This window comes from Arvicola amphibius, chromosome 13, assembly GCF_903992535.2.
Source record: "Arvicola amphibius chromosome 13, mArvAmp1.2, whole genome shotgun sequence".
NCBI lineage: Eukaryota > Metazoa > Chordata > Mammalia > Rodentia > Cricetidae > Arvicola > Arvicola amphibius.
In genome coordinates this window covers 42,068,787-42,096,644 of record NC_052059.1, presented here as the reverse complement: position 1 = coordinate 42,096,644, position 27,858 = coordinate 42,068,787, and the positions used below count along the sequence as shown (strand labels likewise).

Here is a 27,858-nt window from a genome sequence, read left to right as displayed (position 1 = left end):
ATACAAAAAAGGAACAATGACCTTGGACCATCTTTGAATTCTATAACATTCCTTCTGGTCGCTGCTACTCTATTTTTTTCTTTTTAAAAAGGATACCCCCCGCCACCCGGGAAGGAGAAGTAGACAAGACCTCCTTAGTAAACTGACAGCAAGGGTGAGGAGAGAGAGGTAGGGGAGCAGTGACATAAGGAGAGAAGCCGGCAGGAGAACATGAGGGATCCTGAAGGTCGAGTTGGGTGAGGGACTGCTGTGGGATAATGCTCTTGTACACTATAATTTGTCACCCATATTGGTTGAATATGAGTAGCCAGGCAGGAAGTAAGAGGTTAGCAAGAAACCAGACACTAGGAAAATTCCCAGGAATCCACAAAGATGACCCCAGCTAAGAATCTAAGCAATAGTGGAAAGGAGACTTTAACTGCCATTCCCCTCTAATCAAACTGATGACTACCTTAACTGTCATCATAGAACCTATATCCAGTATGTGATGGCAGCAGATGCAGGGATCCACAGCTAAGCACTAGGCTGAACTCCTGGAGTCCAATGAGGGGGGGGGGGAGGGAAGGAGAGAGAGAGAGAGAGAGAGAGAGAGAGAGAGAGGACGAGCGAGATAGAAGTCGATGCTTTCTTCGCTTCTCTTCGCCTCTCTCTCCTGTATCTCTCTCCTCGCGCTCTCTCTTCTCTCTCTCTCCTCTCTCTCCTCTCTTCTCTCTCTGCTCTCATCTCTCGCGCTTCTCTCTCCCTCTTCTCTCTCTTCTCTCCTCTCTCCTCTCGCTCTCCTCTCTTCTCTCCTCCGCTGTTCCTCTCTCTCTGCCCTTCTCTTCTCTCCTCTTTCGCTCCTCTAGCCTCCTCTCCTCGCTCTTATCTCGCGCCTTCGTCCCCGGGTTACGTGGCGGCGTTCTCTTCCGGCCTCTCCTCTCTCGTCTCTCTTCCTCACTCTTCTCCCTCTCTCGCCCTTCTCTCTTCTTCTCTCTCTCTCTCTCTTCTCTCTCTCGCTCTCTTCCCTCTCGCCTCTCTCTCTCTCTCTCTCGCGTCTATCTTCTTTCCCCTATCTCCCTCTGCTCCTCTTGTCTTTCTCCTCTCCTATAGAGGGTGAACTTCCTCACTTTAGACCTAGACACATCAGTGGGGGAGGGCCTTGGTCCTATCTCAAGTGGTGAGACAGACTTTGTTGACTCTCCATGGGAGGCCTTGCCCTCTCTGCTGAGTTGATTGAGATCAAGCTGGGAGAAGGTTGGGGAAGCAGGAGGACAGGAGGGAAAGGGAATTGGAATGGTATATAAAATAAGATTGTTTTAAAAATAAAAATAGTAAGAAAAAAGAAACTAAATTAACTTAATTGTTGCACATTTACATATATAAAATTTGTATTTTAACATTTGCAGTTTTTCAGTATTAAATAAATTTACATTGGTATGTAATCACCACCTCTACTCGTCTTTAGCTCACTAAATAACAGCTCCCTATTGTCCTTTCCCTAGGCCCTGGCAAACACCATTGCATATTATGTCTCTATGAATATGACTACTCTTAGTAACTCAAATCAGTCAAATCATCTGGTATGTGTGCTTTTGTGTCTGGCTTATTTAACTTGACTGCTATGTACCTTTGAACCTGAATGTTAATATATATCAAAATGACTGAGGTTTGCCAGTATGGTAGGAGAATACACAGGAAAATATAGAAGCTATTAACATTACTCATTATAAATAACTGATGAACATAGTCAGTTCAACTTGCCTATATTTTGCTTCTAAACATAAATGTTGCAATGTTACCCTAACTCAGTTGTAAACAAAATTATTTCTTTTGAAAAGTAACATTTAAATAGCTTTTGGAGAGAATGAAAACTATTCTAGTATGTACTCCGGGTGAGTCACAGTCACTCAGTAGAAAAAGGGGGGCTGCATTTATGAATGAATAATTTGCTTGACTGATTTCATATACGAGACTAAGTTTCAAAACTAGTATCCTGAACCATTTTAATAGTACTGATGTTTTCCTCAATAAGGGAAATAAAACAGCCTAAAGTTTTAATATAATTGGGTGACTTCCAATGGCTAAGAAACAGCTACATAGCTATTTTAAGGTATTTCCCGGGATAGTTAAGAGTTTCTAAGCAATGCATAAAGAACAAAACTCCAGAGTTTATTTTGGCTAATAAGGTTATTAATGCCTATCCATGTGGGAATGAAAATCTACCACATATTGCCTTAACCTGAATTACTTATTTCCGCAGAAACAGCAAAGAAGAAAGGAAAAATGGGCATAGAAAGGTTGCCGACAAAGGCCACGGAAACAGCAGTTATACTGATTTCTTGAGGTGATCAACTAATCCTCCACTGGAGAATAGGAAGTCATTCCAGCAATGGTGCTGTTGGGTAAATGCTGGCCAAGTCATTGGGAATGGTGTAATGCCACTGAACTGCTGGTACGTCTCAGGACCCTGGTCAGGAAGCCAAGGCAAAGGATGGCTGGGAATGCTGGCCTGGGTTACACAGCAAGACACTGCTGCAAAAGCAAAGCAGCACAGTCTGGGTGTAAGCGGGCTCGCAGCTCCAGAGTAAGGCAGAGCTGGACAACTCGAAGGTGACTCTGCTCACAAACCTGCACTGGCCTCAACACTTTCTACACGTGGAAGACGATCTGTAAGAAAAGGGCAACTTTAAGTGCTCGCTCTCCATCCAGGTAGTATCTACAGTCCACCCTTTCTATACTTACATGAACACTTTTCACAAGCAGTCTAAAAACTGGTATTCATACGAAGATGCCAAGGCTCTAAAATATTCCCAAGTATAACACGTCCATCTTTGATATACAACTACTGGGCAAAGCAAACAAGTGCAGTTGTACACTTAAAGATGGTTTAGCAAGGACTGCAGGGATGGCTCAGAGGTTCACTTGCTGCTCCTCCAAAGTATCCAAGTTCAGTTCCCAGCACCCATATCTGGTGACTCACAACGATCATTAACTCCAGAGCATATTACACCCTCTTCTGTCCTCCACAGGTACCTGCATACATATAATACATACACATACACACATATAAAAATAAATCTTAAAAATGTTTTCACAGTTCATTTACTAAGGAAAATGGCATTTTTTTTTCCTCAATCAGATAATCAGATGACGGGATAACATCTCTTTTTAGTTTTTTTCGAGACAGGGTTTCTCTGTGTAACAGCCCTGGCTATCCTGGAACTCACTTTATAGACAAGGATCCACTTGTCTCAGCCTCCTGAGTGCTAGGATTAAAGGCATGCACTACCATGCCCAGCTGATAATTTCTATTTTTAAGCAAAATGAAAGATGGCATTTCTTGGACTCTTGTGGTAAGCAAGATTTTACATACCAGATCAAGTCAGCATCATTGTTTGCCTCTATAAGATTCAGACATCTTAGTGTTCATTAATGAATGGTGGGTATTAGTTATTTAGCGCATAGTCTGCTGAAGAATATCCTGTGAGCAATAACCGTTTACCAGCTCAGGGACTCTGTGAAATATGCCTCTGCATAGGTATTGTTGTTAAATTTAAGATTCTCATTCAGAGTATGTATTCCCATAATTAACTAAAGAGGTCTCAGTCTAATTACAGACTTTATTCTGGAATCAAAAATATTTAGTTATGATAAACACCAGAATTCATCTAATCAAACTAGTTTTTCTTAGAAGAGCTGCTTTTATAGTACCATCCAAGCAGAATACAAACACAAAAAAAGGGAAGATCCTGGCATAACTGTAACGAATGACTTCATTTACATGCAGTCAGAAAGCTGGACATTCTTTCCTGAGTTAAAAGTCAAAATCTACCTCCTTACACTGGCTGGTCTCTCACAGAGCACAGAAAATAACATATTCAAAGTCTGTTCTCTTTTCAGGTTTCATGGGTCTCTATAGTCATGTTCGTATGTTCAGCTTAAGTTTCTTGGGAAAAATTCCAATTTGTTAATACTTTTTCTTCAAATATGTTAACATGACACTATTTAATCTACATAACTCATCATCTGTCTTGAATTTACATTTCTATTTTTGAACTCTAAGACTTCATTCATTTTTCTTTTGAAAATGAGATTCAATGACTCATTTCATTCTAGCCCCGCTAAAATAAGCAGTTTCTATTTATGAAGTTAAGTCTTCCTCTCTTCACTGTCTCTCAAGCTCCTCTGTGTATGTGAGTCATCTCCGCGTGATGCAGAGAGCACCCCTCCTACACGTGTTGATAATCTAGTAGGCAATGGGGAGCAGAGCCCCAACTCTGGCTGCAGAAGTGGTGTCTGCACTAACGCAAACTTGTTTTCAGCAGAGAAGAGTCAGGAGCACAATTACAGCTTTAGGAAGACAACATTTTACCTCACTGTGCACCTTGAAAAATCATCACACTTGGCTCTCACTAGCGACCTCAAGATAGCTCTTGCACACGGACAGTCTAGACCTGCTGGGCTGTCTTCAAGCATGTCAGGCTACTCGTCCACAGAAACAGTCTCCCCACTCTTTGAGCTCACCCTCCATAGTGTTAATGGTGCTTTCATCATGCACAGTGCTTTGTTCATTGTTTATGAATTTCACAAAGGAATATAACAAATTTTGATCACATCTGGCTCTCACTCCCTTCCCCCCAACTCCTCCTCTTCCCCCCTCCAGTCACTTTTCCTCCTCAACTTTATGTACTGTTCACTTATCGTTGTCAATATATGTGTGGACGTAAGGCCAGAACAGCCTAACAGGAGTAGCGTGTAGAGGAAAGTAGTCACGGGGACTGACTGCCCCAGGATCAAAAGGACAGCAGCATCAGCAAACTAAGCAGAGTGCTCAGAAAGCTCAAGGTAAAATGCACGTAGCGGCACACACCTATAATCCCAGAACTGGCAGGCCAAGGAGGATAAGCAGATGATCTCCACCTTTCTAGACCACTAACTCCCCTCAAGCGTTCTTCCACATCCTCACAACAATAAAGTTCAAGTTCTCAGCAGCTCTATGAGCCATTTCAAGAACCGTCAGCACTGCAGCTCCATCCCCAGTTGTACTCCCCTTTACACGACTTTTCAGCAATTCTAGATCCGTGGTTATTCAAAAAATTCAAGTCATTCTTTTCTTCTGCTGCTGTGGGATACGGCTGCCTCTGTCTAAAACACCTTGAGGCTCCTTGTCTACCTTGTCAAATGCCAAATGGTAGTTTTCTCAAAGACAGTTCATGTGTCTGGGAGGAAGGTTTGCTGTTCATCACTACTGCTACAGGACCTTTGTGGTGTGTTCTTCTAACACCACATGCACTAAACGGCCTCACTATCTATACTGATAGAATTGTTCTCTTTTTCTTTCCTTAAATAATAAGTTGGTCTGTCTTGTTTCGTTTTCAGTGATGGGGTCCAACTCAGGGTGTTATAAGCAAATGCCCGACCACTAAGCTACCTCCCTAGCTTTATTACATTACGGCCTTAAAAGAGAAGAACCGTGTCTTGATTCTCCCCAAATTCCCAGGAACTAGCAAAGTACTTCAAGAGATTTAGTAAACTCACAAGGGAAATGTGACGAGTTATTTTCCCCACCCCATGGAAGTGTGCTGTAGTAAAAATGGTACTGCATTAAGTTCTATCCATAACTATCTCACAAATTATGAACCTTCAATCAAAGGTGGTGATGATTTAGATCTCTAAAGTTCTTTCTATGAATTCTTGTTAGGTAATAAACTTCCTAAAGAAGTAATTCACACACTTACTCATTTATGCTAGACTTTCATCATTCCTTACATGATGATCCTGTAGAGATTTTCTATTATGACAATAGCTAAGGCCACAAGGAATCTCTTTTTTCTCTAAGCTTTACTGCCCTGGTTCTCCTTCCTTGAGACTTAGTGCCTGCTTCTCTCTTGTTGCTGCTCTATTTCCTGTCTATAGCTCCATTCCAGGAAGGGTCTTGCCAAATGGCAGACACTTCTGATGGCAGAGGAGAGGAGACGAGACTGAGTACCCATTAAGCTTTTTTCCTGTGGTCCTCTCTGCAAACCAGTCTTTGCTCACTACTATTCCTTTCACCTGCATTACCTGATGACTTAGTTACTCTTTCTACTGCTTCGATGACACACCATGACCAAAAAGCAGGTTGGGGAGGAAAGGGTTTATTTGGCTTATGCTTCCAAATCACTGTTCATCACTGAAGGAAGTCAGGACAAGGACTCAAAACAAGCAGGAACCTAATGCAGGGGCCAGGAAAGGTGCTATTTACAGACTTCAACATTATAGTTTGCTTGTTCAGCCTACTTTTTATATAGAACCCAGGACCACCAGCCCAGGAATGGGCCCACCCACAATATTCTAGGTCCTTCCACATCAATCTCTAATTAGGAAAATGCCCTACAGCTGGATCTTACGGAGCCTGGCAATTCTGGATAGATGAAAACATACAAAAGGAGAGCGCTTTTACTGTCTGTTTCTCTTTGTTCTTTTTCCCTCATTTAAAAAACTCTACCCAATAATTTTAAAACAAAGTTTCCATTTTTATTACCTATTATATAGAGAAAGAACTGCTTTCCAGGAGAGCACAGAAATGTGGCCTTGTAAAGAACGCTCGTGTGGGAGTTAGCGCCCATCAGAGTCTGCGCACAGCTCTCCTGCACCTGCGGACAGTGTCACTGCTAGATATTACAGTCAACTGACATGAGCTCAGAAGAGACACAGCCACAAACTAACTCCTGAAATATAAGCTGTTTACCATTCAGGGTCCGGCTATAACTGGGATTAGCAGCCCTGTGTTTTAAAGTATAATAAATAATCTATCTTCATCTGCTAACGTATTAGGGGAATCAATGCCACATTAACTCAAATGCTTCGTTGATGAATAATATTTATGGACAATAATTTGAAAGGCATGTAATTAAGATAAGATGTGTGATCAGGAATTTATATTCAATGTAGGTCATAGTGAAAACATAAAGTTCTAGTGAAGAAAAGTCAGTAAAGATGGCAAAGCTACACACACACACACACACACACACACACACACACACACACACACACACACACACACACACGCACACTGTTTATACATCCTCCTGCCTGGGTCCTTTCAAGAGTATAACTTCTTATTTGTGCATCACCTCAACAGTTGCTCCAATTGTTTAAACTGATTTAGAAAATTTCTAACACATGTAAGCTTTCAAGTTTTATTTGTGCCTACTGGGTTAGTAATTTTTCTAGAAAGAAGAGTTAGTTTTAAGAACTCAACAGTCGAGCCAGGCTAAGTAGAGGGAAAGGAAAGGGGGACGGAGAACATTGTTTTTCCTGTGGCAGTTACGGTCGATACTAACAGTGTGCACAAGTCCTTCACCCTCACCAAAGTATGTGGTGCCTCACCTCCATGGGTTCTTTAAAGCCATGACTATTAGTTAGAAGTCCAAAAACCAAAAGAGATACAAAGAAACGTAAAAAATACAAATCCAAAGTTCAGGTCTTAGTTAAAAAGGTGGAATAAGCATTTTCAAATTTAACATATACATACATAATTTCAAACACAACTGAGAGGAATGCTGCACACAGGTACTGGTAAGTCGCTCTCAAGAGCTGGTATCAGGGTTTCAGAGATGGGCTTACCTTCTATTAACGCTTACACTGCAGCACTCACTGCCTCCACTCACTGAGCACCTTAGAGGTGCCAGGTCCAATTAAAGTATACATATGCATACTAGTTAATGTGGCGGTCTGGATGAAAGTGGTCCCCACAGGCCCACTGGGAGAGGTCTATAAGTCTGGTTGGAGGAAGTATGTTACTGGGGTGATCTTTGAAGTCTCAGAAGCTTAAGCCAGATCCAGTGTCTCACTCTCTTCCTGCTGCCTGCTGCTTTGGATGTATAACTCTCAGCTACCTCTCCATCACCATGGCTGACTGCATGGCATCATGCTTCCTGCCAGGACGATAATGGACTACATGGATGAACCGTAAGCCAGCCCCAGTGAAATGGTTTCCTTTATAAGAGTTGCTGTGGTCACAGTGTCTCGTAACAGCAATAGAAACCCTAAGACAGGTAACGCAGAAGTCCCTGCTACTGATGGTGACGTGAGCAGTGCTGATGAGAAATGAACTTACTGAGCTTAAGTAGCCTGGAGCGCTTGAGGCAAGCTACTAAGAAACAGCTAATGTTTAACTCAGCCTCCCTAATTCCAAAGAGTGACGTAACAACAGACACTCAGGCTCTATCGCAGTGGTAGAGTACTGAGTGAACACTGGGCTGCTGGTATGGTTGACTTGTTGGAGGATAAAGGGGACATCTGTCCCATGATTCGCTGCTGTCTCTAGTTTTGGTGGTAATCGTTGGCTGGTGAGTTTAAGAAAAGACTTGAGTCTTCATATGGCATCCCATCCCAACCCTTTCTGTACAAATTTCCCCTTTTATGATATTAGTGACAATGAGTGACATCACCTTTACCAGTGCCTTTTCTATTGCCCTCATTTTCATATATAAACACAATTCTCATCAACTGGAGGTGGTTTTGTCCCTCATAGGATATTTGGTGATGGCTGGGGAGATTTCTAATCATGTATCATGAAGGGTAAGAAAAAATAGCTTGCAGGTAGAGAGGACAGGGTCTCTTACCAAACCTACGACAATTCATGGGATGGCTCCTGACACCTGAGAAATAGCCAGTCCAGAAGTGTGAAGGGGGTGTCCAGAAAAGAAAGACTACAGTAAACCTGGCAGAACACCTGAGCTGAATGTGAAGGAGCTGGGTATGAACAGCCTGGAGTGAGGGGACAAGTGTGACTTCTAGGACAGAAACTCCTGCTGACAGGACAAGGCAGGTTGGAGATGTAGTGAATAAGGGCAATACTGTGCTGCCAGCCAGTCGTAGCACAGCACATCTTTAACCTCAGCACTTGGGAGGCAGAGGCAGGCAGATCTCTGTGAGTTCAAGGCCAGCCTGGCCTACAGGGCGAGTTCCAGGACAGCCAGGGATACACAAAGAAACCTTGTCTCTGGGACAGGGGGAAAAATGTCTGAGGGAACCAACACTGGAGGAGAAATAAAACCAAGAACAGAAAGCAGAACTGATCTTCCTGAAGACTGAAGAACCTGGCTTGGTTCACTTATGTTTTCTGATTGAGGACTTGGACTCTGGGATAGTGAAAAAGGGAAAACCACAGTGTATGTGCTGGTACCTACCAGACAGAGAAACCATGGACTTGTTTCTCTGTTACAAATGTAGCAAATCCCTCCTCTTACCTGTGATGCACTGAAACTGTCCATCTTCTCTTCTTATTGTAAATGCTTCCCCTGGGTTCACTTGGACCAGGATAACCTTAAACAATGGAAAAAGAATTAACTAAAACTATGAAAGAGCAAATCAGTCAATAAAACATAAGTAGCTAGTAAGAGAGCAGATGTGAGCTATTTAAGCTTAGAAAACTCGAGATTATACATTATGTTTGTTTTACATTTCAAGAGGTCATAATCAGGTCAGAAAGATAAAAACAAGAAAAAGAAGTTAATTGCAAATTTACTAAGAAGTAAAAACTTCCACTCAGTCACAAAGACAAAGCCAGCATCAGTTTGTGGATTACACACGGGTGTATAATACTCAACACAGCACAGTACTTAGGAGTTGATAAATGGATGGATCATGAGTAGAGCACACTGGAATTAGGATGAAATCTTAAGTTATATATGAAAATGTGAATCTAATTCCATCATTCATAAGTAAGATATATGCTAATCTTATGATATTTGAATCTTGATAAAACAGAAAACTGGAAAAATGAAGTTTACAATGATTATGATAAAATTCTTATCTTGTTATCTGCATAAGACTGGTTTATCTCCTAAATTCTACATAAGACAGTATAAGATTCTAAAAGAACTCCATGTTATACTACTCAAATAGTCAATCAAGTGACTACCTCACTATGTCACAAACTATTTAGCTCTTTCTTAGATGGGTAATTCCAGGAATCCTCAGTTTTCCCATTATTGTAGACAACAGAGAAGTGAACACTTCATGTATGTGGTCTCTCCTCTCTAGTTAACTTGGTTTCCTTATGACAGAGACTAGAAAACAAATTCTGCTGCCTGAAACCCCACTGCCTTTAAAGGGTTTTACTGTATTACAGCCCCTCTCACAGTCTGCAAAAATACCCTTCACTGCTTTCTGAGCATCCTACAAGTCATCGTTGTATAATCTTTGATGCCTTGACAGATTTTAATTTACATTTTTTCAGTGACAGAATCAAAGGAGGGCTTTTGTTCATGATGGACAAACAATCTACGCAGAATAACATGCCCTCACTAAAAACTTCCCATCTTTGATTTCATAACTATGTCTTATACTCTTTTGTAAAATGCCTGATTATGTCACATTACCATTATTTTCTGGGCTTTCAAGTGTTCCTAGAAATTTGTATAAATGTAATCTGTATAAATTACATATTAAGAATATATATCTTACTATATTATGTTGTACACATGTTCTGACCTTGTTTTCTCTTTTTACTTTACCAAAATTATTTTCCATGCCAGGCAGTGGTGGCTCACACCTTTAATCCCAGCAATTGGGACACAGAGGCAGGTGGATCTCTGTGAGTTTGAGGCCAGCCTGGTCTACAAGAGCTAGTTCCAGGACAGGCTCCAAAGCTACAGAGAAAACCTATCTCAAAAAAACCAAAAACAAACAAAAAAAATTCTTTTTCTATTGCCAGTGTTGTTTTTTTCCTTTGTCATATTTCCGATTGTTTCCATATGTAATTTCTCTTTGGTTGTGCAGTCTAGTTACAAGAGCCACTAGCTAGATATATATGTATATATATGGTGTATTATATATACCTATATATAAGAAGATTTTATAATATATAATATATTGTAAAATATAATATGATGCATATATTCAGCCTTTATGTTTATTTCACATTGACAAAGTACTCAGGACATACCGTGTAAAAATATTACAATTAATGTTGCCTGTCTGAATTTTTTAAGGTGACTATTAAACTTTTTACATGAGTTGCATTATAATTCCACTGGAAAATCTTTCCAGAGGACGTATAAATACTAGTTTCTTATGCAGTGAGACTAGCTGCTTCATGGTCCCATCATAATAGGCTGCACCAATTAAAAGTGTAATTGTCCAGAGGACATGCGTGTTATATTCTGGCAAAGAATCTGCCTTCATTTTGTCCATGGCCTGAGACCTCAAGTGAGGCTGAATTAAGAAGTAATGCACTGATTTACTTGTAGGCAAGTGTCAAGGCAGACTAGCATCAGGCTGCTTTCTGCTCTTACCCAGACCTATAAGAAGAAAGAACAAAAAGATGAAAACTCTAAAGTTTGCAGAAGAAAGAAGTGTGGTCAAGTTTAAGCTGCAGACAAACATCTGTAACTGTTAGAGACTAGCACAACTGAAGGGGACCTTCTTGTTCACTGGGACAACAGGGACGGTGCCCAGAAGGCAAGCCTCCCACCCACTGAAGGTCTCGTGAAAATACATATTGATTTTAAATGCATGAACTTAGACTGAGAATGACACTGAATGGGGTCCCCTGCTCACAAACTGCACCCTAGTATTTCCCAAGGGTCAGCAGACAGAGGTTGCTGCAGTCATGGTTCAAGGTGAGCAGGCAACAGCTTCAGCTAACAACAACAACAAAATGGCAACAATATTCACAAGGTGCTGGTTTTGCAGGCACAAAAGATGCAAAGTGTCATAGAGATTTTTGAAAAGATTCCAAGAAGCCACTAAGGCCAGACAATGTGTGGCAGAGCTACATTTCCTATATGGAGACCACGAGAGGCCACTGCATGAAGATGGGAAAATGAAGTCAGAATCAATTAAGACCAGGACTTTGGATATGCCAGGACCATAGGATGCTTGCAAAGGAAAGCTGCAGGGCATGGAGCAAGCTGGCTACATGTGCTGCAAGTAACCTAAGTCCTTAGAATCAACCCCAAGATGATTCTATCATGAATTCAGCTGCCCACCATGGAGTTACAGGGTTCAGTTTCTGCCCTACTGGGTTTCAGTTTTCATCGAATACAGCAGTTCTCAACCTATTTTTGAACCCTTTGGGGGTTCAAATGATCTTTTCTTAGAGGTTGGTAAGACCATCAGAAGACAGATATTTACATTAAAATTCATAACAGTAGTAAAATTACAATTATGAAGTAATGAAAAAAAACGAAAATAATTTTATGGTTGAGGTCACTACAACATAGGGTCACAGATATAGAAATAAAATAGAAATGTTTGCTCTATGCCGTTGTATGTTGGAAGTATGCAATTGTTTATCTTAGGAGCTCACAGCCAAAAGATTGCTTGAGTGTTAGAAAAAACTTTGAACTTTTGATTTGTACTGGGACTATGAAAGAATCTGGAGACTTTTAAATATGGACTAAAACAACTTGCTTTATGAAATGAACATTAGACTTTAGCAACCAGAGGTGGAATGTCATGATTTAAAGAGTTATATATTTGGCTGTTGACTTGTAATAGTTATCTATAATCTGGTCATAAACTTGATAAGATTTAGAATCACATGGGCACTCACCTCTAGCTTGTGTTAATTGTTTCCAGGAAAGATGAACTGAGAATAGGAGATCCACCCTGGGTGTGGGTGAGGATGCTCTCAGCACAAACCTTGTGCAGGTGTGCTAGCATCTCTCCCCAGGGAAACAAGGTGACCAGATGTTTCATCCTTCTGCTCCAACTTACCCACCATGATATAATAAACCCTCAAGTGTCAACCAAAACAGACCAGTTCTTCCTTAAATTGTCTTTGTTGGGTATTTGGTCACACAAACAAGAACAGTAACTTATACACTGGCATTAGCCAATGAATCAAACAGGCAAAAGGGGATACCAGAGAGCTCAAAATAGCTTAAAACTACTGTTTGTTTTCCACATTGTTTTGAATGTTAGTTCAGAGTCACAAATGTACAATCTTGCTACTTTATTTTATTGTGTCTGGCTTTAAAATACCATGTAGAACCAGGATTTGGCTCCAAATGACATTGTTTTCATAACCTAAATTAAAACCAATGAATATTTTATACGATTTCTAAATAATCTGGCATTTTCTTACTTATCTGACCAGACCTGCAACTCTGAACTAAGAATTCTTGTATGACAAAGCATGGCGTCACTTAAGAACTCAGCACAATGCACTGCTGAGCACAGCGGCACACTCCTGTGATCTCGGCATTCAGGAAGATGAGGCAGGCTGTGAGCTCTAGGCTAGCCTGAGCTGCACAGTAAAGCCACTTGGAGAAAGCACATCTGAGAAGAAAAGGAAAACCCACTTATCTCTAAGTTATGACACATTGAAAGATTTCTGAAAACACATCCTACAAGGGAAGTACCCCTTATCTTCTTCCAAGTTTAATTCCTAGTTAATAGTACTGTTATATTTATTATATACATAGAATTATGTGTTGTTGCTTCTAGAAATCCAGCCTCAGTCTAGACATCCATTGTTGGACTTGTGGGAACAGCCAGCAAGCCATTCTAATAAACCCCCTTTATATATGAATTTATTCTATAAGTTCTGTTCCTCTAGAGGACCCTGACTAATACATATAATATGTGAATTACACTGTTCATGAGCTTGATTTAAGATCATGGAAGGAGTATTACAACAATTCATGGAATTATCCTGGTACCTCTCCTCAACTGTTATTAAAAGTAGGGTGCAAACAAAATTGTATGTATCAAATGATGGAATGATGGAAAACTAATACATTATGTGTCCAACTCATAATGCTGGAATTAAGCCAAATAAAGTAAAAATAAAGAACAAAATAAGAGCAGAAATAATGGAGGAGGAAAGAGAAAAAAAATGGACAGTTACAATATGATGAAAGATACCAGAAAGTACTAAGATATTTAAGAAGGGAAAAATATGAGCAGAAAAGTTGATTGTTCTACCTGGCAATTTCTATTTCAATACATACATTTATGAAAATGTCACAATGAAACCATTTATTATGTATAGTTAATATACACTAATAAAAATTTTAAGAAAATATTTATAACTCTTAGAGGATTTTAGTCACATAGATGGTTTTAAAATAAGAAGTTTAAGTCCTTTTCTATTAAAGTTTTGTTTACTGGAATATTTAAAGAAGACTCTTCCAATATCTTCCCAAGATCATATCTGATCACCAAACTGTAGGACACGCTACCCTCTATATTCTTATTATCACACTGATACTTTGGTTTTTTTTACTTAGTACTCTTCATTATCTGAAATAATCTCTACATTTCCACAGTTATTAGAATGATTGTTTATAAAACTCCGCACTCTAGCACTGACTCACAATATGTTAACAGTTCTTTGTGCAGTGAACAAAAGGGTGTACCGTGAATACTAGACAGTATGCAGAATTCATTCCTTTACTCATTTACTAACTCATTAACTGTGAGTTCTAGACAACAGGGTCTGAGCAGTACGTAAAAGAGTCAAAAACACTGTCTTGATGGTATGACTAATAAAGTAAGTGACAGGATTCAAGTTATTCCAGTCAGTAAGACCAATCAGATATGATTTTTAAATAATTTGAAAGTATATAGCTAAAATAAGTCAGTACACAGATGTATGTGTGATTGAGAAGCATTTTCACTTTTGCTAACACTCAAGATCAAACGAGAGCTACACTGGACAGGATTCCTGTCTACACACTAAGCCATCCCCACCTACACACCAAGCCTACTCACTGTCTAGAACAGAACCTCACAGTTAATGAGTTAGTAAATGAGTAAAGGAATGAATTCTGCATACTGTCTAGTATTCACGGTTCACCCTTTTGTTCACTGCATAAAGAACTGTTAACACATTGTGTTCCTGGTAAATAATCAAAAGATTTTTGACTAGTCCTAAAATACAGTATTTATCTACCTTCAAATTATCTTGCTCACATGCCATTCTATATGGATTTTTCACAAACAGAATAGAATTTTCCACTATCTCATTATAAATAATAGCATGATGTGGTAAGTGGAGGCAGGGAAGAGATGCAAGTGAAACTCCAGCTACTTTTCCTGGTCATTTTCTATCATTGAAAAAATTCAGACAAAGTATGTCCTAAAAACTGTTTTCAGCATATTTATAAATAACACAGCATCTTAATAAATATTTTGTAATCTTTCACAGTAAATAAAAATATTCCATTAAATGGAACAAAAAAAAAGGTCAGACTGATAAGGCTGTAAATCTGGCCATATATATAAATTAATGGGAAAAATACATATACCGTATGTATGGATACTACATATACATTAATTCAAAAAACATCTCTAAGGTATAATGCTCTTTAACTTCCTTAATACACAATAAAAACACCTATTATAGCTTGCAAGAGACATGAAGATCACAGATTAAAAGAAAGGAAAAGGTAACAAAATAAAAAGGCAGAATAACAGAAAAAGATGATGCTGAGTGGTAAAGAAAATATAAAGGGAAGAGGTGCCAATACTATACAGCTCAGTGAACTGGAAAGAGCACATAGATGTGGAGGACGGGAGCTAAGCAACCCGGGAGAGCTGCTAACCTAATACAGACTGTTTCTTACCATACACTGACGGGATTATTTGTACTATTCAAAAGATAATTTTTTTGTTTTATAAAACCATCCAATAGTTTTCTTGGATAGTAAATTCCAATTTTTACATTCCATGTCAAAACTCTTTTTAATCAGACACTTAAATGAGATAAGCCATAATGCATTTTATAGTGACGTGTTGGATGGGTGCCATCTTGGAATCTGAACTAATGAATAAAAATACAGAGCTAACTGTGTTTTATCTATATAAACTTTATTCAAATAGCAGATGTATTATTAATAACACCTGAATACATCTGCTATCAACTGCCCCTAACCAGCACCAGGTATAATTACGAAAATATTCATTTCTATCCAAGAAGTAATTTTTCTTACCGTGTTCATTTCACATAATCCTGTCAGTCTAAGTCCTTTCAGTGCAAAACGAGAATGAGATACATGAACACTTCCCACTTTCCCAGTCTATCACATGGAAGGAAAGTAACCTTAAAGCCATGTCCAGCCTCACTCACATCATCTGTAGAGACTGAAGTCACTCTCTGCAGGGCGAAGACATTGGTGTCTTCCCCGTCCAAATCCCAGGGAAACAGTCTTCCTATTATCAGTGTAATTAATTACCAGCCAGGTGGCAGGGCTAACTTTAAGTCCTTAACTAACACAGAGTACAAATACAAATATTTTAGATTCTCTAAAGGAGAAATCTTAGAACAAAAGAACAAGTCCTTTAAAAAGTGTTTCTGAAGAAGGCCTTACTATAGCCTAGCCCGTCTTCCAACAGCAGTCCTCTTCACCAGCCTCCCAAACGCCGGGGTTACAGCCTTGTTCCACGCCTTCGCCTTCGTTTTAAAAAGTCCTTTTAAGTAATTTGCTTTGTATTGTTAAAAAAATGAAGTTTTGAATTTAAGAGGTAATTTTAAGGTTTACAGCTGTATACTCTAATAACTAAAATTATTTAAGTGGTAGCTATATAATTGCGAAATAGTCAATGATCCATTAACTGCTAAGAATATCTTGATATTTTTGTTTTAAAAATCTATAAACCCAAATTATTGGGAAATAATTGCAATGCTTCTAGATGGCACAAATTTTGAAGGTCTAACTTAGCTTTCTTCTCTCCAGTTCAAGGAGCTCATGACTTTCATCCTTTCCTGACATTAAGTTAAGTCTGAGGAGAATACAATTTACAGTTTTTATCTGAAACTTAATAGGAGCTTTAGTAAATAAGGCAGGAAAGTAAGAAAGTTGGTCCAGAATGCAAAACATACGTACACACATATATGTATGTATATATGCAATATATATGTTATATGTGCACATATATAATATATACATGCACGCACACACACACACACAAAATTTCTAGCCTTTGTAGTGCATTTCCTTGGCTACTCTACTAGTTTATTAGGATTGTTGGATCCAAGAACACACTGGATCTTGTCCCAGTTCTGAAGGTCAGAAGCTGAGATCAAGGTGAAGGTGGAGTTGTTCTGTTCTGGGGTTCTTACTGCTCCTCCTTCTGTATGTATCTGAGTCTTAATTCCATCCTCCTACAAGGAAACCAACCACGTTGCTTTAAGTCTTACCCCAGTAACATTATTCTTAATCAAACCTGTTTCAAGAGTTTGTTGATCCTCCAGTTTTCCAGCTATCCATCTCTCTTCTTTTCCAACTAGTGTTCCGGTAAGCAATAGCTTTGCATTTATACCCTGCCCTACGAATTATTTAAATACTATTCTCTAGTAGAAGCATCTAAGATTTGACTTTTGCTTACATTTTTCTGAATGGGGTGCCTTCAACTTCTGTAAGTGAGGACTTGGTTTTCTCCAAGAGACCATACTTGTCTATCAAGGTTCAGACATCCTAAGTCAGAATTAAATCAGCCCTTCTCTGAGGGACACTTCATATTGCATGCTGGTCCTCTGTAACACTTGACATGCAGCTGTTTATGCACTGCCACCCCAGAACAATGGGACACTTCATGAAACTGTACTTGTTTACTTTTACAACTAGACTAGAACACTGCAAAGACAAAGACAGAAGCTGAAAGAAGCACTTGCTAAATTAAAAGCAGTCCCGCTTCAGATGGCCAATCTTTTGTTTGGCTGCAACACCAGCTGTACTAGAGCTGCAAAGACAGAAATGCTTTTCATTTGTGCTGTCCAATATGAAGGACCCATCTGACATGACTGCTGAGCGCCTGAAACGAATCAGTGTAAATGAGGGATTGAATTCTAGACTCCTAACACCAAAATTTTGTTTCTGGCCATTTCCTAGATTTATTCACCTGAAAAAAAACTATAATCTTACTGTGTCTAAATTTGAACTTATTATCCGAATTCTCTGTAAATTCAAGGAGGAACATTCATTATACAAACTATACTGTCAACTCCCAAGTCTGTATTATTTATACATTTATATATTACTAGTAACTTATGCGAGTAATTAAAATGACTTGGATCAGAGGAACTATGGATCAGGTTTTATTGCATTTATCTAGATCCTACCAATCTGTACATGGGCTAGATGATGTAACTTTTCATGTAAGTTTACAGGCTAAGGTTTATAAAAATTAAGTAAAATTATCAAATTAATATACTCTAAGGTAATTTTTAGTTCTATGAAAAATGGTAACTTGACTTAAGAAGGTATACTTGACGCCTGTACACACAAACTCAACTATTGACAAATAATTTGAGCACACCAGATTATAAACCATCTGAATACGTACAGGCATAAACTATCTCATATGCACACTAACAGATGTATGGGAGGACACACATGTATACACATAGGTGTGTACACACTGCTATAAGCTGTAATATATAAGACAATGTGTTTTCAACTATTGCTTCAACTCGTCTAGGTGACTGACTATGAGTCTCTCTCTATTGGGCTTGAGTTTTAATATTTTGAGAACATACTGTATTTCAGACACAGAACTTAATGCGCCAAAATATTGCCTCATACTTTTTTTGATTTCCTAATATGGCTTCTTAAAAACTCTTACACTCATAATTCCATACAGTGTAGTTAAACCCATCATTCTTAATGGTCATAAATTCTGATTCATATGACAATACACCAGGAAAACCGCAGTTATATAGACCCTACAAACCATAACCCAATAAAATGCTGCAATACATGATTATCTTAGCAATAAATATAAGCTATGAGCTGTCTAGTTTTTATGTCAACTCGACACAAACTAGAGTCATCTGAGAGGAGGGAACCTCAGTTGAGAAAATGCCTCCATACGACAAGCAACTATTGACTAGAGACGACTGGACAATGCGAAGAATGTTCACTCTCTAATGGGCTATCTTCATCAAATCCAGGGCTAGGGAGCTTTGCAGAAAGGGAGACAGAAGATTGAAAGAGCCAGAGAGGATGGAGGACACCAACGAGGCCATGTCTCATGACACAAGACTGATGCACATATGAACTCCCAGAGCAACTGTGGCAGCATGCACAGGCCCTGCACAGGTTCATCAAGCAGGGTGGGGTCTAAGTGCTGAATCAGGGACACGAACAAGACCTCCTATCTCTAGCCTAGACGCCATCTCCAGTTGACACCGTTTGCAAGGAAAAGTTAGTTTTCTACAACAGAGTTCCACACAGGCTGGCCCCATGCCCAGCAGACAATGGCCAATACAAAATGCACTCAATGACATTTTTGTAGACATTTTGTCCCATGTCGTTTTGTTTGGGCATTTTTTATCTTACAGGTCTTTTACTTGAATATTATGGTTTCTAATTTTGTGGGGTTGTCGGGAGGTGGGGGTTGTATATGTGTCTGTGTTTCTTGTGCTTTTTCTTTGTTATTATTTTTTAATTCTGATTTGTTTGCCTTTTTTTCCAGTGAAAGAGAAAAAGAAGGTGTGGAATTAGATGGTGGAGAGGTTGTGAGAACTAGGAGGAATTGGTGAAGGGGAAATCATGATTAGAATGCACTGTATGGAAAAATATTTCCCATTAAAAAAAGAGAAAAGATTGGGTTATTGGCAAGCCTGTAGGGCACTTTCTAAATTAGCGATTGATGGGGGAGCACCCAGTCCATTGTGATAGTGCCACCCCTGGGCTGGTGGTTCTGAATTCCTTAAGAAAGCAGGCTGATCAAGCCATAAGGAGCAAGCCAGTAAGCAGCACTCATCCATGGCCTCTGTATCAACTCCTGCCTCCACGGTCCTGGTTTAAGTTCCTTCATTGGCTTCTCTCAACGGACTGTGATTCAGGATATATAGCAAAAGCAAACCCTTTTCTCCCTGACTTGCTTTTAGTCATGGTGACTGGTCATAGCAGTAAAAGTCCTAATACAAGCTATAAGCTAAAATAACCTCAGTGATAAAAAACCAACATATTTAAAGTATTAGTACACTAATTATACATCAGAAAAGTTGCTTTCACTATTTTTCATTTAAATCCATAGTATTCTTCCAAAGTAAAAATAACTAGATATTTAATAAAATTATTTATATTTTTAGAAAAGGTCAGTAATGCTAACCTAAACTTAAAACTGGAAAATGCAGCTATTTCCTGAGCCTACATTTTTAGACAGTTCATGATCCTTATCTATACCCCCAATCTATACGTAAGATTCAGATAGAAACCATCATCAGCTGGACTGAAGCTGTCGTCGCCGACATGTGGCCAGCCCTTGCGGCCACCACAGCACTTTACTCACTGCTGCCTGCATCTTCTTTAATGACTTCATTCACCTGCTGTGACCACAGCTGTCAGCAGCTTCTGGGAGATGTTCCAACACTGTGTGATCCAACCCTACTAGACATAGTCAGTTCTCACTGGCAAGTGGACTTGACTGTGCTAATAAGGAAAGCCTGTACAACTCCATCCTAGCAGCATTTCACATAACTTCACAACTGCCTACTGTGGTATATGCGGAGGCAGAACGGCGAAGATAGAATCACTAGGAGTTACACTCGTCCATCTCCACCTCTAACCTCTTATCAAATTAGCCAACATACAGAAGCTTCCCATTGGACATGAATGTATCTGGTTACCATAGCAACTAAGTCAACAAAGAACTGCAGTAGCATTTGGTTCTGGATCATCAAATATCAGCTGACAGAATTTAAGAGTATGCTATCTAAATGTACTTTGTTTTTAATGTTATAGTTCTAGTTATTTTGCAATTCTGGTTTTGGAGAATGCCAGTCTATTCACCTACACAGTATGGAGAAACATGTTTAATGAAGTAGAAAGTGTCTGTATAAAAGGTACTTGGCATATACCTGGAAATTATCATCTATCCATGGTATAAAAATTTAAATTTAAATAAAATTTTTAAAACGGCTCCACGACTTTAACCTATTTGTAAAAGAAAGATGAAACTTAGGGGGAACAGTTATCACTAACAATCACATCTAAATCATAACAGAAAAGGTAGATGGGCTTTAAAGGGTTTTACTAAGTTATAAGCCATTTACCATAACATTTGTCCTATAAAATGTAGACTTCAGTAGATTTTAGAATACAGAGAAAACATAAAATAAAAAAGAAAAAAATAGAATACAGAGTTATAAAACCAACCATCATTATAGCCAGTAAATTATTTGTAGAGCTGGGGATCCATACATGCTAGACAACTGTGCTACTACCAAACTACTTTCCCATTACTAAAGCAAATTTTACAATATTTTCTTTTAACTCAGAACTTGTGTAGGTTTTCGTGACTGATTTCTTTCATTTAAAATGCTTTCTAGGTCCATTGTAGCAGGCACTGACGTATTTTGTAATTAGTTTGTGGCTGAATAATATTGTATGGATACAAACAAAAATCTTGTTTATCCATTTTTCTGTTGGTGGACATTTAAAGTATTTTTACCTTATCTGTTAAAAATGATGCTGTGCAATTTTTAACATGGACATATCAAACTCTTATAAAGTGGACTTACCAGACCACATTCCTACCAGTAATGCATGAAGGGTCCAACTTTGCACGTTTGCCAACATTTGTTATCTTATGTATCTGTCTTGATCCTAATCTGAGGGGGAATCTATTCAGTTCTTCAGCATTAAGCATAAAGTTAATATGAATTTTGTAATATGTACCCTTTTCAGGTGGAAGGAGCTCCTTACACTGCTTTCCAACTGAACAGATGTTCTGTTTTGTTTTCATCAGAAAGGGAAGCCGTGTTCACTCAGATACTTCTGAGCCACTAAGGTGTCTCCACCTAGTACCCCAGAAAAGGAGACACCTCTTAATTGTCCTGGAATCATCTTAGATGTTGCTAGACTGGGACTGCTAAGACTCAGTGTCTATATTCATACCGTGCACTAGCCTTTTATGACTCTGTCTGTCTGTCTTTAGGTATGATGCTAATCCTGCCTTAAATATTTGGTAGAAATCACCAGAAAAGCCACCTTGGGTTCAGATTCTCCTTGTAGAAATTTTAATTTATATGTATGTCTGCATGCATACATTCACATACAAATTCCTTTATTTGGCATTGCTCTATTTAGACTGAGATTTTGTTTTGTTATTATTTTGATTCATTTTAGTTCCTTTATATCCTTTTAGATATTGGTCTAGTTCATATAGTACACAATTTATTGGCATGCAACTGTATAACCCAATTATCTTTTTTTCTTTCTATAAGACCTTACATTCTTGGTTTCAATAATATACGACTTACTGTGTTGTGAACCTGACCTGTTAGAAATTTGGTTATCTTTGCCAGAAACTTCAATGTTGATTCATTGGCTAGCCTTTCTTTCAACTCTGTCAGCACTTTGGGCATTTGGAAAATTTTATTGTTACATGCCGACTGGCCTCTTTTAAAAAGATTTATATATGTGTATGTCTGTATGGAGTTATGCACATGTGAGTGCAGTTTCTAGTGAAGGCCAGCAGAGGGTATTGAATGCCCTGGAGCACAAGATACAGGCAAAGCTGTAAGCTGTCCAATGTGGATGCTGGGAACCAAACTCAAGTCCTCTGCAGGAGCAGCATGTGCTCTGAACCGCTTGACCTATCTCGACAACCCTAAAACCAGCTCTTACTATTATAAAATTCATAATACCTCTAGCAACTTTTCTTTAACTGAAAGTCTATATATAGTTTAGTTAAACAGAATGTCACTTCTGTTTTGGTTATAGTTTGCATAACATATGCTCTATATTTTTAATCTCAATATTTAAATTACATATATATTTTCACATACAAACTGTAAAGAATGCTGAGATTTTTAACCAATCTAATAAACTGAAAATAAAAATCTGATGGTTCTATATTTGTTTGTTACTGAAGAAGTACTGTGAATTCAGATCAACAAATCAACAAATCAGTATTCAAGGAAAACATACATATAAACTTTCATGGTCTCTCCTACAGAAAATACAGCAAAAGTAGTAGAATCCTTTGTGATTACTGCAGCATACGCTTGAGAGATCAGCATTAAGGCCCATCTTCTCGCACCTTGTGTTGCTATAGTTGGTTGGACTATCTCACATCACTGGTTTGCATCCCAGGGAAATATTTTAGCCGGATTGTTTGTCAAATTCTCCCTAAGTTCAGAATGTGCCGAAGTTATACAGCAAGTGCTAATTTAGAATATTATTTTGGTTTTTTTTTTCCTGAGATAGGGTGTTGCTATGCAGCAATCTGCTCTCAAACAATCCTCCTGCCTCAGCCTCCTAAGTGTTAGGAGGCTAATGTGCATTAGCACCTGTCTTAGCAGATGCTACTCTTTTACAAACCTTGTTGGCATTATTCATGTGGTTGGTACAAACATAACTCTAACCACACTTGGGGACAGAAACCCCACCAGGAGCCTCAGGCTCATGGCTCATGAATGACCCAGCAGCTTTCTAGAGTTGATGGCACTTGTCACAGTCATTGGCATCTTCCTGAGTCTTTCTTTGTGCCTGCTCCTAAGCCAAAATAATTTTCTTCAAGGATTTTCCTTGTTTCACCCATCTAATTTTGAAACCTTATTGATTGCCTATTGGTTTTTAGTTCAAATCTAAAAGTCAAAATATAACATTTAAAACCTTTACCAACTATCCTAAAATATATAATCTCATATCTTTTATTTTTGTTGTAAAATATTTCAGAAAAATAGAAAAGTAGCAAGTATTATGTTCATTACTTGTAAGCATCAACCAGAATTTTAATATTGACCAATGATATGCAGATGCTCTTTTGATAAATGTAAGTTTAGACGTCATGAGCGCACGCGTGCGTGTGTGTGTGTGTGTGTGTGTGTGTGTGTGTGTGTGTGAATTTGTGATTTAACTTTTCATCTTTAATATTCTTCTTTTTTATTTTTTCGAGACAGGGTTTCTCTGTTTAACACTCCTAGCTTTCCCGGAACTCACTCTTGTAGACAAGGCTGGCCTTGAACTTACAAAGATCTGCCTGCCTCTGCTTCAGCTATATCCTTGTATATTTCTTTCTTTTTTGTTGTTCTTGCTGCTGTTTTAGTAGCTTAGGTAGTCTTTTTATATGAACACTACATCCATACAACATGCCCTTAGTATAAATTCATTCAACAGAATACTGGTAAGTATTATTCAAGCATGAATCCTCTAAAATCTACCCCTATTTTCCCACTATGAATCAGTAATAATACCACTTCCAATTATTCAGGCAAAAAAAAAAAAAACCAGTGAACAGTTTTGTACAAGTGCATGTACAACATTTCCTCAGCACAGCAGTACACAGCTTTCCCAGCACTTGGGAAGTGAAGACAGAAGGATCCATCAGGAGTTCAAGCCCAACCTCTAATATTCAATAAGGGTGACATCAGTCTTGGCTTGTAGCTTCAGGTAACTCCATCAAAACAGAGAGCCAGTCGTGTATAAAGGATCTTACTGATCCACAAGCCTTTCAATGAAAGGCTGGTTAATATTTACTTTCTTGTTAAGTTTTGTTTTGTTTTGTGGCACTGGAGACCACGCCCAGGGGCTCATTGGGGTTTTAATTTGCATTTTCTTCCTTTAAAACATAATTCCAACCTCCCTTCTTTCCTCAAACCTCTAATTCATCTATGACTCACTCCTGGAGAAGAGGTTCTTTGTATTCAAGCAATCTGTGCCTCTACTCTCACTAAACGTAAACTGTATTCTGGGTACCAAAGGCATTCATTAGTGTGTCCATCAAGGTTACTAGCCACTTTAGCTTTAAACTGAATTTCTGAGTTACATTGGTGAAGAATTATTAAAAGTCCGCAACATGTTTAAAGATATATATGAAGCCCTGGGACTGATGATTACTGGCTAAAGAATGAGGTTTTATTCATGAATCCCCCCCCCCACCGCAAGAGGAAGGCATAAAAGATACATATTAAAATCTTGGGATACGAAAATCATTTTTCTAGTATACTCTAGTATTACCAGGTATTAAAGCAGTTTTGGCATTCAATCCAATGTAAATGGAGACTGCTCGTTCATTTCCCAGACGCCCAGACCAAAATAATCACACAGAAGCTATATTAATTACAACACTGTCTGGCCTATTAGCTCAGGCTTCTTATTAACTAACGCATATCTTAAATTAACCCATTTCTGTTAATCTGTGTATTACCAAGAGGCTGTGACCTACCGGAAAGGTTCCCAGCATCTTTCTCCTTTGGCAGTTACATGGTGTCTCCCTGACTCTGCTTACTCTCTCTACATATCTCTGTTTGGATTTCCCACCTGGCTTTATTCTGCCCTGCCATAGACTGAAGTAGCTTCTTTATTAACCAATGATAATAAAATATATTCACAACATACATCAATTCAATACGCTGATTTAAAATTTTGTGGGGTTGGGAGCATCATTATTTAGAAATTTTTCTTTATTTAAGATTCTTATGCATTACCTAATAGTAGTAACTTTGGTACATGCTTTTAAAATTGTTTGTTTGTTTTTGTTTTTAAAGTTATTTTATTTCTTCAAGAAGCACCGTTGTAGGTAGTGTGGTGTAGGCACTGAGAGAAAAAAAAACAGTGGGAAGTAGGGGTCCTGGCTTAAAGTCTAATTTTCCCAGAGCATCTAAGCAGGGCTCTCACAAAGAGCTATTTAAACTACAAATACAAAGCAAGGAGAAGACAAGTTCAGCAGCTATGAAATCTATGACCCAGGGTCTGCATTGGGGTTCTACAGCACAAACAGTGAGTTCTTATTTGAATGTCTCAGTAATCTGATCCCTAAGGTTCAATAAGTAGGTATAGCTTGGCACATTAGTATCTGTTTTTAAAGGGCAAAATTTAATTTATAGCTTTTTGAAATTAAGTATGATCACTTTTTAAAGTTCCCGTATCTGATTTTAAGTTACTAGTAAATCTTAATTCTCTATAAATATACATAGCATCCATGGAGATAAAACAACAACAGTCCACGCTCACCTCGGAAATGCAGCACTTAGGTTTCTTTAGGTGGCACTGAGGGAGAAGGTGGACACACATCCCTGCTTGTCTTCATTGCTGTTTTTGATTTCCTCTGCTCAAGGAAACAGCTGGATCCTGGAGGAGCATTGGGTTCTGAACCACTGAAGCTGTACTCTCCTCTGCTCCCTACTCTCAGCCTTGAAATCTAAGTCTTAAAGCCACAGTGGCCACTGGAAGGGCAGAATGGCAGCCTCCATAGATGCTTCATCCCCAAAGGCTTGCCATTATCGGGCTCAGCTAGGAGTTCCCTGGAAACCACAGTCATGGGCCAGCGCTGTTACCACATGTTTGCCTAAACCAGTGGCAGATGGCTGGCCCTGCAGTTCCCCATCGTGATGACAGCTGGGAAAGCAAGAAGCCCACCAAAGTCCACAAAAAAGAAAAAGCTAAGGAACACCATTCACAGGCAGCTTCACGCAACCCCAACGCACTGAAACAGCCACAGGCACACAAAATAATTACAAATGATCTCACATATTCCTACAACTTTACTCAAATATGTTGGTAATTTAAGATCTCTGACTCTAGGACAATCTTCCGTGAATCTAGCCTGTTACGTTATTTTTATGGCAATTAGAAGCATGGTGTGTGACTAGGAACCTCACAGAGTCAGCCTGATCCTGTCTCTCCTTTTAGAAGCTACATGACTTGATCTAGTAACGTACAACTAAATACCACCTTAATTCATAGTTTCTAGAAAGATGGAAATGTTCCATCCCTCTAAGGCTGTGATAAGAATGAAGAACACAATGCATAGACCAGGCCTGGCTCAGCTTGGCACACAGCAAGGGCTTGGATGGTGGCTGTTTTCATTTTTACTGCCTCTGCTGACACATCCCCAAAGACTGGAAAATCATTTTTCTTATACTTTCTACCCTTACATCCTAAACCTGTTGTTACCTCTGTTCTCTCTAGTGTACAGGACCCTTTTGGCCCTAAAGGAAGACTATCCCAGTCCACTAGTGTCAGGGAAACGTGAATGGAGGTCAGCATGGATTTGAATGTTACCAGCAACAACCTACAAGCATGGGTCTCAAGAGAAGATAATATGGGCAGAGCCACAGTTAACCTGTGATGGACATACAGCATGAGCAATAAAACTTTTGACTTACTGTTTAAAAGGATATTTATAGCCATAAAATTATCTTACTTCTCCTGACTGCTGAGACTTGACTTTCTTAGTGAGTGTTCTTGCCGTCCCCAGACACATATCCAAAAGAAATGCCTGGGAGATTTTATCCTCAGTTTGTCCTGACTTATTAATTAATTCTACCTACTTAATATTTCACAAATTATCACTAATTTGACCTTAACTCAGGTTCCCTTTGTGTTCACTATTTTCCTTGCTTTATGCCACTTAAACATTTCATCCACATGCAACAGCCCGCAGCCTCTCAAAGAGCCAATTTTCAGGGATACTAAAGGACGTGGCCAGGAACACCCCTTATTATATCAAACCAATCAGTCCCACCTTTACAGCCTCAACCACCTTATCCAATTCATATACACCAAGCAAGTATTTTCCTTTTTCTAAATCCTGGGGTGTGGAGGGTGGAGTAACCAATCAACTAAAAAATATGCCTACTGCTCAAAGCCCACTGGCATTATAACAACCTGTTTTGCCTTTCATGGACCCTCTTCAGCAAAGCTCTCAGCCCAGGCTTCCTCAGAGCTCATGCTGCTATCTCATGCCTGTCAGCCTTCTTTGGGAAATACAAATAATAAAAAGCTTCAGATAATGTTATCAGCTTCTCTGTGTTCTCTTAGTCTTCAAAATAAAGCAAAAGCCTGTGGAAGCACATCAGATGGGACACTTATGAAGCAATAAAAGGGACTGACTAAATGGAGACAATTATGATTAAGACCGTGCACAGGACATGGTGAGTAGTTCTGCTTCTAGTAGTAGTGCTGAAGGTTAAATCCAGGACCT

The 27,858-nt window shown here is 38.9% G+C and overlaps 1 protein-coding gene across 1 annotated transcript in view; it reads right to left on the bottom strand.

The window, feature by feature from the left end:
- Positions 1-27,858, bottom strand: part of Fndc3a (fibronectin type III domain containing 3A) — a 137,363-nt gene that overhangs the window by 78,161 nt on the left and 31,344 nt on the right. The window contains exon 3 of the mRNA XM_038309883.1: positions 9,216-9,291. Within this exon, the coding sequence (XP_038165811.1) occupies positions 9,216-9,291 (76 nt within the window). The remainder of the gene's footprint in view (positions 1-9,215; positions 9,292-27,858) is intronic.